General features: G+C 54.2%; 1 protein-coding gene across 1 annotated transcript in view; it reads left to right on the forward strand.

Annotated features, from left to right (window-relative positions):
- Nucleotides 1-3982: 3982 nt before the first annotated feature.
- The window catches only part of znf106a (zinc finger protein 106a), a 28490-nt gene continuing 13264 nt past the window's right edge, over nt 3983-19208 (forward strand). The window contains exons 1-3 of the mRNA XM_067991537.1: nt 3983-4006; nt 5966-6157; nt 15950-16012. Of these exons, the coding sequence (XP_067847638.1) occupies nt 3983-4006; nt 5966-6157; nt 15950-16012 (279 nt within the window). The remainder of the gene's footprint in view (nt 4007-5965; nt 6158-15949; nt 16013-19208) is intronic.

The raw sequence follows: 19208 nt of genomic DNA on the forward strand, positions 1-19208 counted from the left end.
AATGACTCAGCCTCCACAGCTTTTTGGGGTAAAGATTTCCAAAGATTCACGGCCCTCTGGGAGAAGAAATTCCTCCTCATTTCCATCTTAAACGGGGGACCCCTTATTCTGAGACTATGCCCCCTAGTTTTAGATTCCCCCATGAGGGGTAACATCCTCTCAGCATCTACCCTATCAAGTCCCCTCAGAATCTTGTATGTTTCAATAAGATCTCCTCTCATTCTTCTAAATTCCAATGAGTATAGACCCAACCTGGTCAATCTTTCATCATAAGACAACCCTTCCATACCTGGAATCAACCTAGTGAACCTTCTCTGAACTGCCTCCAATGCAAGTATGTCCTTCCTTAAATAAGGGCACCAGAACTGTATGCAGTACTCCAGGTGTGGTCACACCAGCACCCTGTACAGTTGTAGCATGACTTCCCTGCTTTTATACTCCATCCCCCTAGAAATAAAGGCCAGTATTCCGTTTGCCTTCCGGATTACCTGCTGCACCTGTATGTTGACTTCTTGTGTTTCATGTACGACAACACCCAGTTCACTCTGTACCGCAGCATTTTGTAGTATTTCTCCATTGAAATAATATTTTGCTTTTTTATTTTTCCTCCCAAAGTGGATGACTTCACATTTTCCCACATTATATTCCATCTGCCAAATTTTTGCCCATTCACTTAACCTGTCAATATCCCTTTGCAGACACTTTGTGTCCTCATCGCAACTTGCTTTTCCACCTATCTTTATATCATCAGCAAATTTGGCCACAAGACACTCTGTTCCTTCATCCAAGTCATTGATATATATTGTAAATAGTTGAGGCCCCAGCACTGAGCCCTCCAGCACCCCACTAGTTACAGATTGCCATTTTGAAAATGACCCTTTTATCCCGACTCTTTGTTTTCTGTTAGTTAGCCAATCCTCTTTCCATGCCAGTATATTACCCCCAACACCATGAGCTCTTACCTTGTGCAGTAATCTTTTATGTGGCATCTTATCGAATGCCTTTTGGAAATCTAAATATACTGCATCCATTGGTTCCCCTTTATCCACCCTGCCCATTACTTCCTCAAAGAACTCTAATAAATTTGTCAAACATGATTTCCCCTTCATAAAACCATGTTGACTCTCCTTGATTGTATTATGAGTCTCCAAATGTCCTGATACTACTTCCTTAATAATGGATTCTAGCATTTTCCCAATGACAGATGTTCGGCTAACTGGTCTGTAGTTACTTGCTCTCTGTCTCACTCCCTTCTTGAATAGGGGTGTTACATTTGTGGTTTTCCAATCCGCTGGGACCTTTTCTGAATCTAGTGAATTCTGGATGATTACAACCAATGCATCCACTATCTCTGTGGCCACTTCCTTTAAGACCCTCGGATGCAAGCCAACAGGTCCAGGGAACTTGTCAGCCTTTAGACCCATTAGTTTACCTAGTACTTTCTCTCTAGTGATAATGATTGTTTTTAGTTCCTCCCTCCCCTTTGCCCCTTGATTATCTACTATTATTGGTATGTTATTAGTGTCTTCTACTGTGAAGACAGATACAAAATATCTGTTCAATTCCTCTGCCATTTCCTTGTTTTCCATTATTATTTCCCCAGTCTCATCCTCTAAGGGACCAATGTTTACTTTAGCTACCCTCTTCCTTTTTATATACTTGTAGAAGCTTTTACTGTCAGTTTTTATATTTCTTGCTAGTTTACTCTCATAATTTATTTTCTCCCTCTTTATTATTCTTTTAGTCATCCTTTGCTGGTTTTTAAAGTTTTCCCAATCTTTGGGCTTACCAGTAATCTTTGCCATGTTGTATGCTTTTTCTTTTAACCTGATACCATCCTTGACTTCCTTAGTTAGCCATGGTTGGTTCATCCTTTTTGTGGAGTCTTTCCTCCTCACAGGGATATATTTTTGTTGCGAGTCATAAAATATCTTTTTAAATGTTTGCCAGTGCTTATCCACCATCATACCATATAATCTGTTTACCCAGTCCACTTTAGCCAATTCTGCCCTCATTCCTTTATAATTCCCCTTATTTAAGTTTAATACAGTAGTTTCAGACCCAAGATCCTCGCTCTCAAACTGGATGTGAAATTCATCATGTTATGATCACTGCTTCCCAAGGGATCTTTTACTTTGAGATCATTAATTAATCCTGTTTCGTTACCCATTACCAGATCCAAAATGGCCTGTTCCCTGGTTGGTTCCCCAACATATTGGTCTAAGAAACAGTCCCTAATACACTCTATGAACTCCTCCTCAGGGCTATTTTTGCCGATTTGATTTGTCCAATCTATGTGAAAGTTATAATCGCCCATGATTATTGCATTACCTTTTTTACAAGCCCCCCTTATTTCCTGATTAATATTTTGCCCTACTGTGTAGCTACTGTTAGGGGACCTATACACTACTCCCACCGGTGATTTCTTTCCCTTGCTATTTCTTACCTCCACCCAAATTAATTCGACATCTTGATCTTCTGACCCAAGATCATTTCTCACTATTGTACCAATTTCATCCTTTATTAACAGAGCTACCCCACCACCTTTACCTTTTTTCCAATCCTTCCAAAATGTTAAATAATCCTGAATATTTAGCTCCCAACCTGGGTCACCTTGCAACTACGTCTCTGTCGTGGCCACGAGATCATACCCATTTGTTTCTATTTCATCTATCTTATTACGAATGCTGCGCGCATTCAGATAAAGAGCCTTTAATTTTGTCTTTTTACCATTCTTTCCTACCCCGGCCCCATTTGCTAGTGCACTCTTATGTTTGTACGCCCTGTCCCTTCCTGACACACTCTGTTTATCATTACCCCCATCACTTTCCTTGTCTTTTCTCTTTATCAATCTAAACTTCACTCCACCTGAGCCCTCCCTCCCTCCTCCCCCCCCTATTTAGTTTAAAGCCTTCTCTACCGCTCTAGTTATTCAGTTCGCCAGGGCACTGGTCCCAGCATGGTTGAGATGAAGCTCGTCCCAATGGAACAGCTCTCTCTTTCCCCAGTACTGGTGCCAGTGCCCCATGAATCGAAACCCACTTCTCCCACACCAGTCTTTGGCCACTCATCGGCGTTTTCTTCCACATGGGTACACTCATCAAGTGTAAGGAAAACCTTCTCTGAGTGAAAGGAGGGAGTGGGACAGGTGACCAAAAGCTGGGTCAAAGAGGGTCCTAAAGGAGGAGAGGGAGGTGGAGAGGCAGAGGGGTTTAGGGGGGAATTCCGGAGCGTGGGGCTGAGATGGCTGAAGGCACGGTCGCTAATGGTGGGATGCAGGGAAGATGGGGGGATGCACCAGAGTCAGGGGAATGGTGAGTTCTGGGAGTTGTTGGGTTGGAGGAGGTTACAGAGATAGGCAAGGCCACGGCCATGGAGGGATTTGAACACAGTGACGATCATTTTAAATTTGAGGTTAAGAGTGTGAGAGTCAATTAGGTCAGGGGTGATGTGGGATAGGCATCAGTATTTTTAATGAGGTGAAGTTTATAGAGGGTGGGAGGCTGGCCAGGAGCGCATTGGAATAGTTGAGTCTGGAGGCAACAAAGGCATGAATGAGGGTCTCAGCAGGAGATGGGCTGAGGCAGGTGTGGAGACGGACGATGTTACGGAGGTGGATCTTTGTGATGGAGATGATCTGGGGTCGGAAGCACAGAGTCAGATAGGGCACAGATTGTGAATAGTCTGATTCAGCCTGAGTCAGAGGGCGGGGAGGGGGGTGGAGCCGTTGGCGAGGGTATGGAGTTTGTGGCGGAGGCCATTGTCGATGGCTTCAGTCTTCCTAATGTTTAGATTGAGGAATTGGCAGCTCATTCAAGACTGGATGTGAGACAAGCAGCCTGACAAGACAGCAATAGTGAAGGGGTCGAGGCAGTTGGTGGAAAGGTGGAGTTGGGTGTCGTCAATGCATATTTGGAAGCTGACCCCTTGTTTGTGGGTGATATTGCCCAGGATGTAGATGAGTGAGAGGAGGGAGCTGAGGATGGATCCTTGGGGGACTCCAGAGGTAACTGTGCATGGGTGAGAAGATAAGCCATTGCAGGAGATTCTCTGGCTACAATTGGATACGTAAGAGTGGAACCAGGCAAGTCGCACCCAGCTGGGCAGCGGAGGAGAGGCGTAGGGAGAGGATGGTGTGTTCAACCGTGTCACAGGCTGCCAACAGGCTATGGCAGATGAGGAGGGATAGTTTACCACAGTCACAGTCACAGAGGGTGTTGTTTGTGACTTTGGTTAGGGCAGTTTTGGTGCTGTGAGAAGGGCAGAAGCCAAGAGGTTTCAAACAGTGAGTTTCAGGAGAGGTAGGCACAGAACCAGGAGGCAGCAGCGCACAAGGAACTTAGAGAGGAAAGAGAGACTGGTGATGACAGAGGACTCATGGCTGGGCTTTCATATGAGTGGTGATAGCAGTTTGTAAGGTGAGAGGGGGACCGTTTACCATATTAGGAAGAGGAGTTGGATGGCCAGGTTACCTTCAATTCTGTGCAGTTTTATTTTTGCTGATAATCTCCTGTGTGGAATCTTATAAAATGCCTTCTGGAAGTCCATATAGGCAATATCCATAGACACACACAAATTCACCATGCAAGTGACTTCCTCAAAAAAAATTCGACCGGATTCTTCAGATCTGATTTACTCGTCGCACATCCACGCTGACTCTCTTTGATCAACTGAAACCTGTCCAAGTGCTCAGTTACTCAGTCTCTGATAGATTCCATTAAATTCCCCACAACTGATGGTAAACTGACAGGTCTGTAGTTTTTTGGTTTCCCTGTCCCTCCCTCCCTTAAAAAATGGAGTGACATTTGCAATTTTCCAATTCAAAGACACAATTCCTGAATCGAGAGAGCTTTGGAAAATTATGACTAATGCACCTGCAATTTCCTCACCTATTTCTTAATACCCTAGGGTGGAAACCATCAGGTCTTGGAGGTTTGTCTATCTTAAGTCCCATTATTTTCTTCATTACCATTTTTCTGTTTGTATTAAATCCACTAAATTCCTCCCCTTGACTTATTTTTAGGTTCTTTTGCAGCGCTGGTATTTTGTCCTCTTCCTCCAGTGTGAAAATGGAAATAAAGGGTTTCTTTAATAAGCCTGCCATTTCCTTATTATCTGTGATAGTCTCACAAACACACATTGAGAACAGCCTTCTGGGCAGTCATTTCTTGTAACACATCCCGCATATCACTTCCTACCATGCAGGAGAAGAAGGTAGGCTGAGGTATCGTGATGGGTGGGATCAGGATGATGATGGATGGGGAGAGGGGAAGAGAGGATGGTCGCCAAAGGAAAATAGAAGTAGTGGGCTTGGCTCTGCAGTGCGAAGGGACACATAGAGTTAGGTAATCATGGTGGGGATGTAGGCAAAACAGTTAGTGAACTTAAACAGAGATCAGAGCAGAATTAGAAAAGTCCAACAATGGAAGTCCAAAACTGCACACCCTACTCCAACCGTGGTCTAAGTAAAGTCTTGTACAAGCTCTACGCTGCCTCCTTGTTTCTGTATTCTATACCTCTGGTTGCAAAAGCCAAGGATTTTGGTTTTCTTTTACATGGCCGTACCCACTTGCATTGTCACCTTTAATGGCCTTGCTTAACTTCTGTTTAAGTTCCCACCTCCACTAACCTAACTTTGTCTTTCTTCCCACCCAACCCCCCAACACTACCTATTTTAAAGTCTTGATTTCTCCCCCTCTTCCACCAGTGCCTCACCCTGCTACTCCGACAGTTCCCAGTAATTAGACAACTGCTTAAGAAATGGGGAATATTGAAAGATATTGGAAGCGAGCAGGAGAGCGGGATTGGTGGCCTGTGGAGAGAAACACCAGCACAGACTTGATGGGCCGAATGGTCTGTTTCTGTGCCAGAGCATTCTATGATTGTATAATTAGGTAGATGCGGGCAGTGATCACTGTCTTCTATCGGTGAGTTCTGAGTATTTTGTGCATTGCTCTTTTCTCAGAGTAACAGGCAGTTGGATGTATTTGACTGTCACGGTCCGCGAGCAGTCAGCTGCTTGGCCACGGCGCAGGAGGGATCACGCAGATTGCTGCTGGTCGGATCGTACGATTGCACCATCAGCGTCCGAGATGCCAGGAACGGGTTGTTGCTCAGAACGTTGGAAGGTCACACCAAGACTGTCCTGTGCATGAAGGTATGGCTGGCAAAGTGATGGAGCCCAGGGTTTGCTGTGTGTGTAAGGAGACGGGAGTGACGAGAGTGCTGTGTGTGTGTGTGGGGAGACGGGAGTGATGAGAGTGCGGTATGTGTGAGACGGGAGTGACGTAAGTGTTGTGTGTGTGAGACGGGAGTTATGAGAGTGTTTGTGTGTGTGTGAGAGGGAGGAGATGGGAATGACGGGAGTGCTCTGTGTGAGGAAACAGGAGTGACGAGAGTGCGGTATGTGTGTGTGTGAGACGGGAGTGATGTAAGTGCTGGATGTGTGAGGAGACGGGAGTGACGTGAGTGCTGTGTGTGAGAGGATATGCGAGTGACGAGTGCTGTGTGTGTGAGAGGAGACGGGAGTGACGAGCGCTGTGTGCGTGAGGGAGGTGAGACGGGAGTGATGAGACTGCTGTGCGTGAGGGAGGTGAGACGGGAGTGACGAGCGCTGTGTGCGTGAGGGAGGTGAGACGGGAGTGACGAGCGCTGTGTGCGTGAGGGAGGTGAGACGGGAGTGACGAGCGCTGTGTGCGTGAGGGAGGTGAGACGGGAGTGACGAGACTGCTGTGTGTGAGGGAGGTGAGACAGGAGTGACGAGACTGCTGTGTGTGAGGGAGGTGAGACGGGAGTGACGAGACTGCTGTGTGTGTATGAGGAGACGGGAGTGACGAGACTGCTGTGTGTGAGGGAGGTGAGACGGGAGTGACGAGACTGCTGTGTGTGTATGAGGAGACGGGAGTGACGAGACTGCTGTGTGTGAGGGAGGTGAGACGGGAGTGACGAGACTGCTGTGTGTGAGGGAGGTGAGACGGGAGTGACGAGACTGCTGTGTGTGTATGAGGAGACGGGAGTGACGAGACTGCTGTGTGTGAGGGAGGTGAGACGGGAGTGACGAGACTGCTGTGTGTGAGGGAGGTGAGACGGGAGTGACGAGTGCTGTGTGTGTGTGAGAGGTGAGACGGGAGTGACGAGACTGCTGTGTGTGAGGGAGGTGAGACGGGAGTGACGAGTGCTGTGTGTGTATGAGGAGACGGGAGTGACGAGCGCTGTGTGTGTGTGAGAGGTGAGACGGGAGTGACGAGTGCTGTGTGTGTGTGAGAGGTGATGGGAGTGCCACGTATGTGAGAGGGAGGAGATGGTAGTGACATGATTGCTGTGTATGTGAGAGGAGATCGGTGATTCGAGAGTGCTGTGTGTGTGAGGAGACGGGAATGCTTGTCCGTGAGGAGACAGGAGTGACGGGATTCCTGTGTGTGTGAGGAGACGGGAGTGACGGAATTCTTGTATATGTGAGGTGACGGGAATCCTGTGTATGTGTGAGGTGATTGGAGTGATGGGAAGCCTGTATATGTGTGTGGAGACGGGAATGCCGTGTGTGTGTGTGGGGAGACGGGAGAGCCGTGTGTGTGTGTGGGGAGACGGGAGAGCCGTGTGTGTGTGTGGGGAGACGGGAGAGCCGTGTGTGTGTGTGTGGAGACGGGAGAGCCGTGTGTGTGTGTGGGGAGACGGGAGAGCTGTGTGTGTGTGTGGGGAGACGGGAGAGCTGTGTGTGTGTGTGTGGAGACGGGAGAGCCGTGTGTGTGTGTGTGGAGACGGGAGAGCCGTGTGTGTGTGTGGGGAGACGGGAGAGCTGTGTGTGTGTGTGGGGAGACGGGAGAGCCGTGTGTGTGTGTGTGGAGACGGGAGAGCTGTGTGTGTGTGTGGGGAGACGGGAGAGCTGTGTGTGTGTGTGGGGAGACGGGAGAGCCGTGTGTGTGTGTGGGGAGACGGGAGAGCCGTGTGTGTGTGTGTGGAGACGGGAGAGCCGTGTGTGTGTGTGGGGAGACGGGAGAGCCGTGTGTGTGTGTGGGGGGAGACGGGAGAGCCGTGTGTGTGTGTGGGGAGACGGGAGAGCCGTGTGTGTGTGGGGAGACGGGAGAGCCGTGTGTGTGTGTGGGGAGACGGGAGAGCCGTGTGTGTGTGTGGGGAGACGGGAGAGCCGTGTGTGTGTGTGTGGAGACGGGAGAGCCGTGTGTGTGTGTGGGGGGAGACGGGAGAGCCGTGTGTGTGGGGGGAGACGGGAGAGCCGTGTGTGTGTGTGTGGAGACGGGAGAGCCGTGTGTGTGTGTGGGGGGAGACGGGAGAGCCGTGTGTGTGGGGGGAGACGGGAGAGCCGTGTGTGTGTGGGGGGAGACGGGAGAGCCGTGTGTGTGTGGGGGGAGACGGGAGAGCCGTGTGTGTGTGGGGGGAGACGGGAGAGCCGTGTGTGTGTGTGGGGAGACGGGAGAGCCGTGTGTGTGTGTGGGGGGAGACGGGAGAGCCGTGTGTGTGTGTGTGTGGAGACGGGAGAGCCGTGTGTGTGTGTGGGGGGAGACGGGAGAGCCGTGTGTGTGGGGGGAGACGGGAGAGCCGTGTGTGTGTGTGTGGAGACGGGAGAGCCGTGTGTGTGTGTGGGGAGACGGGAGAGCCGTGTGTGTGTGTGGGGAGACGGGAGAGCCGTGTGTGTGTGTGGGGAGACGGGAGAGCTGTGTGTGTGTGTGGGGAGACGGGAGAGCCGTGTGTGTGTGTGGGGAGACGGGAGAGCCGTGTGTGTGTGTGGGGAGACGGGAGAGCCGTGTGTGTGTGTGGGGAGACGGGAGAGCCGTGTGTGTGTGTGGGGAGACGGGAGAGCCGTGTGTGTGTGTGGGGAGACGGGAGAGCCGTGTGTGTGTGTGGGGAGACGGGAGAGCCGTGTGTGTGTGTGGGGAGACGGGAGAGCCGTGTGTGTGTGTGGGGAGACGGGAGAGCCGTGTGTGTGTGTGGGGAGACGGGAGAGCCGTGTGTGTGTGTGTGGAGACGGGAGAGCCGTGTGTGTGTGTGTGGGGGGAGACGGGAGAGCCGTGTGTGTGGGGGGAGACGGGAGAGCCGTGTGTGTGTGGGGGGAGACGGGAGAGCCGTGTGTGTGTGTGGGGAGACGGGAGAGCCGTGTGTGTGTGTGGGGAGACGGGAGAGCCGTGTGTGTGTGTGTGGAGACGGGAGAGCCGTGTGTGTGTGTGGGGGGAGACGGGAGAGCCGTGTGTGTGGGGGGAGACGGGAGAGCCGTGTGTGTGGGGGGAGACGGGAGAGCCGTGTGTGTGTGTGGGGAGACGGGAGAGCCGTGTGTGTGTGTGGGGAGACGGGAGAGCCGTGTGTGTGTGTGGGGAGACGGGAGAGCCGTGTGTGTGTGTGGGGGGAGACGGGAGAGCCGTGTGTGTGTGTGTGTGGAGACGGGAGAGCCGTGTGTGTGTGTGGGGAGACGGGAGAGCCGTGTGTGTGTGTGGGGAGACGGGAGAGCCGTGTGTGTGTGTGGGGAGACGGGAGAGCCGTGTGTGTGTGTGGGGAGACGGGAGAGCCGTGTGTGTGTGTGGGGAGACGGGAGAGCCGTGTGTGTGTGTGGGGAGACGGGAGAGCCGTGTGTGTGTGTGGAGACGGGAGAGCCGTGTGTGTGTGTGGGGAGACGGGAGAGCCATGTGTGTGTGTGGGGAGACGGGAGAGCCGTGTGTGTGTGGGGGGAGACGGGAGAGCCGTGTGTGTGTGTGTGGAGACGGGAGAGCCGTGTGTGTGTGGGGAGACGGGAGAGCCGTGTGTGTGTGGGGGGAGACGGGAGAGCCGTGTGTGTGTGGGGGGAGACGGGAGAGCCGTGTGTGTGTGTGGGGAGACGGGAGAGCCGTGTGTGTGTGTGGGGAGACGGGAGAGCCGTGTGTGTGTGTGGGGAGACGGGAGAGCCGTGTGTGTGTGTGGGGAGACGGGAGAGCCGTGTGTGTGTGTGGGGAGACGGGAGAGCCGTGTGTGTGTGTGGGGAGACGGGAGAGCCGTGTGTGTGTGTGGGGAGACGGGAGAGCCGTGTGTGTGTGGGGAGACGGGAGAGCCGTGTGTGTGTGTGTGGAGACGGGAGAGCCGTGTGTGTGTGTGGGGAGACGGGAGAGCCGTGTGTGTGTGGGGAGACGGGAGAGCCGTGTGTGTGTGTGTGGGGAGACGGGAGAGCCGTGTGTGTGTGTGGGGAGACGGGAGAGCCGTGTGTGTGTGTGGGGAGACGGGAGAGCTGTGTGTGTGGGGGGAGACGGGAGAGCCGTGTGTGTGTGTGTGGAGACGGGAGAGCCGTGTGTGTGTGGGGGGAGACGGGAGAGCCGTGTGTGTGTGTGGGGAGACGGGAGAGCCGTGTGTGTGTGTGTGGAGACGGGAGAGCCGTGTGTGTGTGTGTGGAGACGGGAGAGCCGTGTGTGTGTGTGGGGAGACGGGAGAGCCGTGTGTGTGTGTGGGGAGACGGGAGAGCCGTGTGTGTGTGTGGGGAGACGGGAGAGCCGTGTGTGTGTGGGGGGAGACGGGAGAGCCGTGTGTGTGTGTGGGGGGAGACGGGAGAGCCGTGTGTGTGTGTGGGGAGACGGGAGAGCCGTGTGTGTGTGTGGGGAGACGGGAGAGCCGTGTGTGTGTGTGGGGAGACGGGAGAGCCGTGTGTGTGTGTGTGTGGAGACGGGAGAGCCGTGTGTGTGTGTGGGGAGACGGGAGAGCCGTGTGTGTGTGGGGGGAGACGGGAGAGCCGTGTGTGTGTGTGTGGAGACGGGAATGCTGTGTGTGTGTGTGGGGAGACGGGAGAGCCGTGTGTGTGTGTGTGGAGACGGGAGAGCCGTGTGTGTGTGTGGAGACGGGAGAGCCGTGTGTGTGTGTGTGGAGACGGGAGAGCCGTGTGTGTGTGTGGGGAGACGGGAGAGCCGTGTGTGTGTGGGGGGAGACGGGAGAGCCGTGTGTGTGTGGGGGGAGACGGGAGAGCCGTGTGTGTGTGTGTGGAGACGGGAATGCTGTGTGTGTGTGTGGGGAGACGGGAGAGCCGTGTGTGTGTGTGTGGAGACGGGAGAGCCGTGTGTGTGTGTGGAGACGGGAGAGCCGTGTGTGTGTGTGGGGAGACGGGAGAGCCGTGTGTGTGTGTGGGGAGACGGGAGAGCCGTGTGTGTGTGTGGGGAGACGGGAGAGCCGTGTGTGTGTGTGGGGAGACGGGAGAGCCGTGTGTGTGTGTGGAGACGGGAGAGCCGTGTGTGTGTGTGGGGAGACGGGAGAGCCGTGTGTGTGTGTGGGGAGACGGGAGAGCCGTGTGTGTGTGTGGGGAGACGGGAGAGCCGTGTGTGTGTGTGGGGAGACGGGAGAGCCGTGTGTGTGTGTGGGGAGACGGGAGAGCCGTGTGTGTGTGTGGGGAGACGGGAGAGCCGTGTGTGTGTGGGGAGACGGGAGAGCCGTGTGTGTGTGTGTGGAGACGGGAGAGCCGTGTGTGTGTGTGGGGAGACGGGAGAGCCGTGTGTGTGTGTGTGGGGAGACGGGAGAGCCGTGTGTGTGTGTGGGGAGACGGGAGAGCCGTGTGTGTGTGTGGGGAGACGGGAGAGCCGTGTGTGTGTGGGGAGACGGGAGAGCCGTGTGTGTGTGTGTGGAGACGGGAGAGCCGTGTGTGTGTGTGGGGAGACGGGAGAGCCGTGTGTGTGTGTGTGTGGAGACGGGAGAGCCGTGTGTGTGTGTGTGGGGAGACGGGAGAGCCGTGTGTGTGTGTGTGTGGAGACGGGAGAGCCGTGTGTGTGTGTGTGTGGAGACGGGAGAGCCGTGTGTGTGTGTGTGGAGACGGGAGAGCCGTGTGTGTGTGTGGGGGGAGACGGGAGAGCCGTGTGTGTGTGTGTGGAGACGGGAGAGCCGTGTGTGTGTGTGTGGAGACGGGAGAGCCGTGTGTGTGTGTGGGGAGACGGGAGAGCCGTGTGTGTGTGTGGGGAGACGGGAGAGCCGTGTGTGTGTGTGGGGAGACGGGAGAGCCGTGTGTGTGTGTGGGGAGACGGGAGAGCCGTGTGTGTGTGTGGGGAGACGGGAGAGCCGTGTGTGTGTGTGGGGAGACGGGAGAGCCGTGTGTGTGTGTGGGGAGACGGGAGAGCCGTGTGTGTGTGTGGGGAGACGGGAGAGCCGTGTGTGTGTGGGGGGAGACGGGAGAGCCGTGTGTGTGTGGGGGGAGACGGGAGAGCCGTGTGTGTGTGTGTGGAGACGGGAGAGCCGTGTGTGTGTGTGGGGAGACGGGAGAGCCGTGTGTGTGTGTGTGGAGACGGGAGAGCCGTGTGTGTGTGTGTGGGGAGACGGGAGAGCCGTGTGTGTGTGTGGGGAGACGGGAGAGCCGTGTGTGTGTGGGGAGACGGGAGAGCCGTGTGTGTGTGGGGAGACGGGAGAGCCGTGTGTGTGTGGGGAGACGGGAGAGCCGTGTGTGTGTGGGGAGACGGGAGAGCCGTGTGTGTGTGGGGAGACGGGAGAGCCGTGTGTGTGTGGGGAGACGGGAGAGCCGTGTGTGTGTGTGTGGGGAGACGGGAGAGCCGTGTGTGTGTGTGTGTGTGTGTGTGTGTGTGTGTGTGGAGACGGGAGAGCCGTGTGTGTGTGTGTGGAGACGGGAGAGCCGTGTGTGTGTGTGGGGAGACGGGAGAGCCGTGTGTGTGTGTGTGGAGACGGGAGAGCCGTGTGTGTGTGTGTGGAGACGGGAGAGCCGTGTGTGTGTGTGGAGACGGGAGAGCCGTGTGTGTGTGTGGGGAGACGGGAGAGCCGTGTGTGTGTGTGTGGGGAGACGGGAGAGCCGTGTGTGTGTGTGGGGAGACGGGAGAGCCGTGTGTGTGTGTGGGGAGACGGGAGAGCCGTGTGTGTGTGTGTGGAGACGGGAGAGCCGTGTGTGTGTGTGGGGAGACGGGAGAGCCGTGTGTGTGTGTGGGGAGACGGGAGAGCCGTGTGTGTGTGTGGGGAGACGGGAGAGCCGTGTGTGTGTGTGTGGAGACGGGAGAGCCGTGTGTGTGTGTGGGGAGACGGGAGAGCCGTGTGTGTGTGTGTGGGGAGACGGGAGAGCCGTGTGTGTGTGGGGAGACGGGAGAGCCGTGTGTGTGTGTGTGTGGAGACGGGAGAGCCGTGTGTGTGTGTGTGGGGAGACGGGAGAGCCGTGTGTGTGTGGGGAGACGGGAGAGCCGTGTGTGTGTGTGGGGAGACGGGAGAGCCGTGTGTGTGTGTGGGGAGACGGGAGAGCCGTGTGTGTGTGGGGGGAGACGGGAGAGCCGTGTGTGTGTGGGGGGAGACGGGAGAGCCGTGTGTGTGTGTGTGGAGACGGGAGAGCCGTGTGTGTGTGTGGGGAGACGGGAGAGCCGTGTGTGTGTGGGGGGAGACGGGAGAGCCGTGTGTGTGTGTGGGGAGACGGGAGAGCCGTGTGTGTGTGTGGGGAGACGGGAGAGCCGTGTGTGTGTGTGTGTGTGGAGACGGGAGAGCCGTGTGTGTGTGTGGGGAGACGGGAGAGCCGTGTGTGTGTGGGGGGAGACGGGAGAGCCGTGTGTGTGTGTGTGGAGACGGGAGAGCCGTGTGTGTGTGTGGAGACGGGAGAGCCGTGTGTGTGTGTGTGGAGACGGGAGAGCCGTGTGTGTGTGTGTGTGGAGACGGGAGAGCCGTGTGTGTGTGTGGGGAGACGGGAGAGCCGTGTGTGTGTGTGGGGAGACGGGAATGCTGTGTGTGTGTGTGGGGAGACGGGAGAGCCGTGTGTGTGTGTGGGGAGACGGGAGAGCCGTGTGTGTGTGTGTGTGGAGACGGGAGAGCCGTGTGTGTGTGTGGGGAGACGGGAGAGCCGTGTGTGTGTGGGGGGAGACGGGAGAGCCGTGTGTGTGTGTGTGGAGACGGGAGAGCCGTGTGTGTGTGTGGAGACGGGAGAGCCGTGTGTGTGTGTGTGGAGACGGGAGAGCCGTGTGTGTGTGTGGGGAGACGGGAGAGCCGTGTGTGTGTGGGGGGAGACGGGAGAGCCGTGTGTGTGTGGGGGGAGACGGGAGAGCCGTGTGTGTGTGTGTGGAGACGGGAATGCTGTGTGTGTGTGTGGGGAGACGGGAGAGCCGTGTGTGTGTGTGTGGAGCCGTGTGTGTGTGTGTGGAGACGGGAGAGCCGTGTGTGTGTGTGGGGAGACGGGAGAGCCGTGTGTGTGTGTGGGGAGACGGGAGAGCCGTGTGTGTGTGTGGGGAGACGGGAGAGCCGTGTGTGTGTGTGGGGAGACGGGAGAGCCGTGTGTGTGTGTGGGGAGACGGGAGAGCCGTGTGTGTGTGTGGGGAGACGGGAGAGCCGTGTGTGTGTGTGGGGAGACGGGAGAGCCGTGTGTGTGTGTGGGGAGACGGGAGAGCCGTGTGTGTGTGTGTGGAGACGGGAGAGCCGTGTGTGTGTGTGGGGAGACGGGAGAGCCGTGTGTGTGTGTGGGGAGACGGGAGAGCCGTGTGTGTGTGTGGGGAGACGGGAGAGCCGTGTGTGTGTGTGGGGAGACGGGAGAGCCGTGTGTGTGTGTGGGGAGACGGGAGAGCCGTGTGTGTGTGTGTGGAGACGGGAGAGCCGTGTGTGTGTGTGTGTGGAGACGGGAGAGCCGTGTGTGTGTGTGGGGAGACGGGAGAGCCGTGTGTGTGTGTGGGGAGACGGGAGAGCCGTGTGTGTGTGTGTGTGGAGACGGGAGAGCCGTGTGTGTGTGTGGGGAGACGGGAGAGCCGTGTGTGTGTGTGTGTGGAGACGGGAGAGCCGTGTGTGTGTGTGTGGAGACGGGAGAGCCGTGTGTGTGTGTGGGGAGACGGGAGAGCCGTGTGTGTGTGTGGGGAGACGGGAGAGCCGTGTGTGTGTGTGGGGAGACGGGAGAGCCGTGTGTGTGTGTGGGGAGACGGGAGAGCCGTGTGTGTGTGTGGGGAGACGGGAGAGCCGTGTGTGTGTGTGTGGAGACGGGAGAGCCGTGTGTGTGTGTGGGGAGACGGGAGAGCTGTGTGTGTGTGTGTGGAGACGGGAGAGCCGTGTGTGTGTGGGGGGAGACGGGAGAGCCGTGTGTGTGTGGGGAGACGGGAGAGCCGTGTGTGTGTGGGGAGACGGGAGAGCCGTGTGTGTGTGTGTGGAGACGGGAGAGCCGTGTGTGTGTGGGGGGAGACGGGAGAGCCGTGTGTGTGTGGGGAGACGGGAGAGCCGTGTGTGTGTGTGTGGAGACGGGAGAGCCGTGTGTGTGTGTGTGGGGAGACGGGAGAGCCGTGTGTGTGTGTGTGTGTGTGTGTGTGTGTGGAGACGGGAGAGCCGTGTGTGTGTGTGGGGAGACGGGAGAGCTGTGTGTGTGTGGGGGGAGACGGGAGAGCCGTGTGTGTGTGGGGAGACGGGAGAGCCGTGTGTGTGTGTGGGGAGACGGGAGAGCCGTGTGTGTGTGTGTGGGGAGACGGGAGAGCCGTGTGTGTGTGTGTGTGTGTGTGTGTGTGTGTGTGTGGGGAGACGGGAGAGCCGTGTGTGTGTGTGGGGAGACGGGAGAGCCGTGTGTGTGTGGGGGGAGACGGGAGAGCCGTGTGTGTGTGGGGGGAGACGGGAGAGCCGTGTGTGTGTGGGGGGAGACGGGAGAGCCGTGTGTGTGTGTGGAGACGGGAGAGCCGTGTGTGTGTGTGTGGGGAGACGGGAGAGCCGTGTGTGTGTGTGTGTGGAGACGGGAGAGCCGTGTGTGTGTGTGGGGAGACGGGAGAGCCGTGTGTGTGTGTGGGGAGACGGGAGAGCCGTGTGTGTGTGTGGGGAGACGGGAGAGCCGTGTGTGTGTGTGGGGAGACGGGAGAGCCGTGTGTGTGTGTGTGGGGAGACGGGAGAGCCGTGTGTGTGTGTGTGGGGAGACGGGAGAGCCGTGTGTGTGTGGGGAGACGGGAGAGCCGTGTGTGTGTGTGGGGAGACGGGAGATGGGAGTGGCGAGAGTATCGCGTGCGCGCGGGGGTATTGCGTGCGTGCGCGCGGAGGCGGGAATGACTATGTCGTTTTGTGTTTTCAGGTGATAAATGACTTGGTTTTCAGCGGTTCCAGTGACCAGTCTGTGCATGCTCACAACATCCATGTAAGTGTTGCTGCTGTCTGGGATTGAAATATTTGTTCCCTAAAGTATTCCTTTAGTATCTCAGGACACTCTCATCCAGGTTAACTCAAAAATTTGTAACTTGCTGGTTGCACTGTTTTCTCAAGGTCTTATCCGACCTGTTGAACTGGACCTAACTTGCGAGTGAATGAGCCTTATTTGCAGGAACTGGCATATCCGACTGGTTAGACTCAAATCTGTCGTAACAAGCACTTCACACTGTTGCTGCTACAGTGGTTCAGTGCACAGCCAAACCTTGAGTTGTACACAACAGGAAAGCTCCGGGTTGATTTCTCGGCCTGTGCTGGGTTAGCGGACCTTAGACGGGCAGCTACAAATTAACTCGGTAACCCTGGGCTAAGAAAGGCATGTGACAAAATGATGCCTAAGATTGAACTCGGTATGACCTGTAATTCTGACACTACACATAAGGGGCCAAAAACTTACGTCACACAGAATATTCTGGCTCATTTTTGATACATTGCCTTTCATCTGAAGACAAGTGTCCTTCAATTCAACAAGGTGCCACATCAAAGGCTACTAGACCAAATAAGAGCTCATGGTGTAGGGGTAACATATTAGCATGGATAAAGGATTGGTTAGCTAACAGGAAATAGAGAGTAGGCATAAATGGGTCATTTTCAGGTTGGCAAGATGTAACGAGTGGAGTGCCACAGGGATCAGTGCTTGGGCCTCAACTATTTACAATCTATATCAATGACTTGGATGAAGGGACCGAATGTATGGTTGCTAAATTTGCTGATGACACAGAGGTAGGTAGGAAAGTAAGTTGTGAAGAGGACATAAGGAGTCTGCAAAGGGATATAGATAGGTTAAGTGAGTGGGCAAAAATTTGGCAGATGGAGTATAATGTGGGAAAATGTGAACTTGTCCACTTTGGCAGGAGGAACAGAAAAGCAGTATATTATTTAAATGGAGAGAGATTGCAGAACTCTGAGGTACAGAGGGATCTGGGTGTCCAAGTACATGAATCACAAATAGTTAGTACGCAGGTACAGCAAGTGATTAGGAAGGCAAATGGAATGTTGTCATTTATTGCAAGGGGAATGGAATATAAAAGTAGAGATGTTTTGCTACAGCTGTACAGGGAATTGGTGAGACCACATCGAGAATACTGTGTGCAGTTTTGGTCTCCTTATTTAAGAAAGGACATAATTGCTTTGATGGTGGTTCAGAGAAGGTTCACTCGACTGATTCCTGGGACGTGGGGGTTATCTTATGAGGAAAGGTTGGACAAGTTGGGCCTGTATACATTTGAGTTTAGAAGAATGAGAGGTGATCTTATTGAAACATAATATCCTGAGGGGACTAGAAGGGGTAGATGCTGAGAGGATGTTTCCCCTTGTGGGAGAGACTAGAACTAGGGGCCACAGTTTAAAAATAAGGGGTCTCCCATTTAAGATGGTGATGAGAAGAAATTTTTTCTCAGAGGGTCGTGAGTCTGTGGAACTCCCTTCCCCAGAGAGCGGTGGAGGCAGGGTCATTGAATATTTTTAAGGCTGAGTTAGATAGATTCATGATTAACAAGGGAGTCAAAGGTAGATGGGAAAGTAGGGTTGAGGTCACAATCAGATCAGCCATGATCTTATCAAATGGCAGAGCAGGCTCGAGGGGCCGAATGGCCTACTCCTGCTCTTAATTCGTATGTTCGTAAGTACAAACATTGGGCCAGAGTTTGCTGTAAACGGTCAACGAACGGTTCCCACCGTTAGTTAGACTTGCCCTTTCCCCATTTAATCCCCATGTATTGCGCCACAAGTTGCTGGAAGTGGACGATGGAAACAACACGGGGCTCTCTACAGGGCATCTGAGATCTGAGTGAACAGGGCAAGCAACTGGGTATCTCCTGAACCCGATTGAAGAATTGAGAAATAAACAGCGCAAGGACTCAGAAGGAAGTGTAAGTTAGAATGTGTGAATTCAATGTCAAATCAGGGACAGAAATAGAGGGAAGGAAAGCTTGAATTGGGAGAGAAAAGAGACAAAGAAAAAGTTTTTTAAAATTAAAATTTTATTTTAAAATCTCCAATAATTATAACCTGAAGGACTGAGACTCCACACTTGTAATAGTTAATTTTCAGTGCCAGACAGGTTGATTGGCAATAATTAAGACTTATCACACCATTAAAAGCACTTAGACTGGAATGGATAAGCCCTAACTTTCTGTGGTGAGTTTAGTTCGTTTCCACCGCACAAATACAAGAACTTCACGCTGTTCAATGCATTTCAATGGTGAGTCAGACAGTGAGATATCGTTTTCGTGAAGCTAATGATGAAGTGGGGAAATGCGGAGAATAACATGGATTTTTGTGTATAACCGCGCATCTGAAAGTCCATATACACCATGTCAACCGGATTGCCCTCATCGACCCTCTCTGTTACCTTATCAAAAATTCAGTCAAGTTGGTTAAACACGATTTGCCTTTAACAAATCCATGCTGGCTCTCCTCAATTAATCTATACTTGTCCAAGTGACTGTTAATTTTGTCCCGGGTTATCATTTCTAAACGGTTTCCCACCATCGAGGTTAAACTGACTGGTATGATGCTATAATGACCAGATAATCTGTTTGTGATGTTGGTTGAGGGATAAATATTGACCAGGACACCGGGGAGAACTCCCCTGCTCTTCATCAAATTGTGCCACGGGATCTTTTACATCCACCTGAGAGGGTAGACGGGGCCTCGGTTTAACGTCTCAACCGAAGGACGGCACCTCTGACAGTGCAGCACTCCCTCAGTACTGCACAGGAGTGTCGGCCTGGATTATGGGCTCGAGTGTCTGGATTGGGGCTTAAACCCACGACCTTCTGACTCAGTTGCGAGAGTGTCACCCACTGAAGCCCCAGGTGTCACTACCTGGATGTTTGTGTGCAGATGTTGGGTGAGGACAAGTTTAGGCTTGGCTGTGATCCAATATCCAGACAGCACCTGACCATTTAGACGTGTCCATGAAGAACGGCTGCTTGGCTGAGATGTTGGGGTCTGTGGACCTGTAACCAGCAAAAGTCAGTGCGTTGGGGAGAGAATGGCCATGTGAAAGTGGAGGTTGGAATTTGAAATCAGCTCATTCGTTGATTTGTAGCGTCAGGCGCTGGTGGATTTACTGCAGTCGGTGCTGGTTAGCTTGCTTGTGTCCAGATGCGAACTGACGACCT

The sequence above is a fragment of the Heptranchias perlo genome, chromosome 10 (assembly GCF_035084215.1).
Source record: "Heptranchias perlo isolate sHepPer1 chromosome 10, sHepPer1.hap1, whole genome shotgun sequence".
Lineage (NCBI taxonomy): Eukaryota > Metazoa > Chordata > Chondrichthyes > Hexanchiformes > Hexanchidae > Heptranchias > Heptranchias perlo.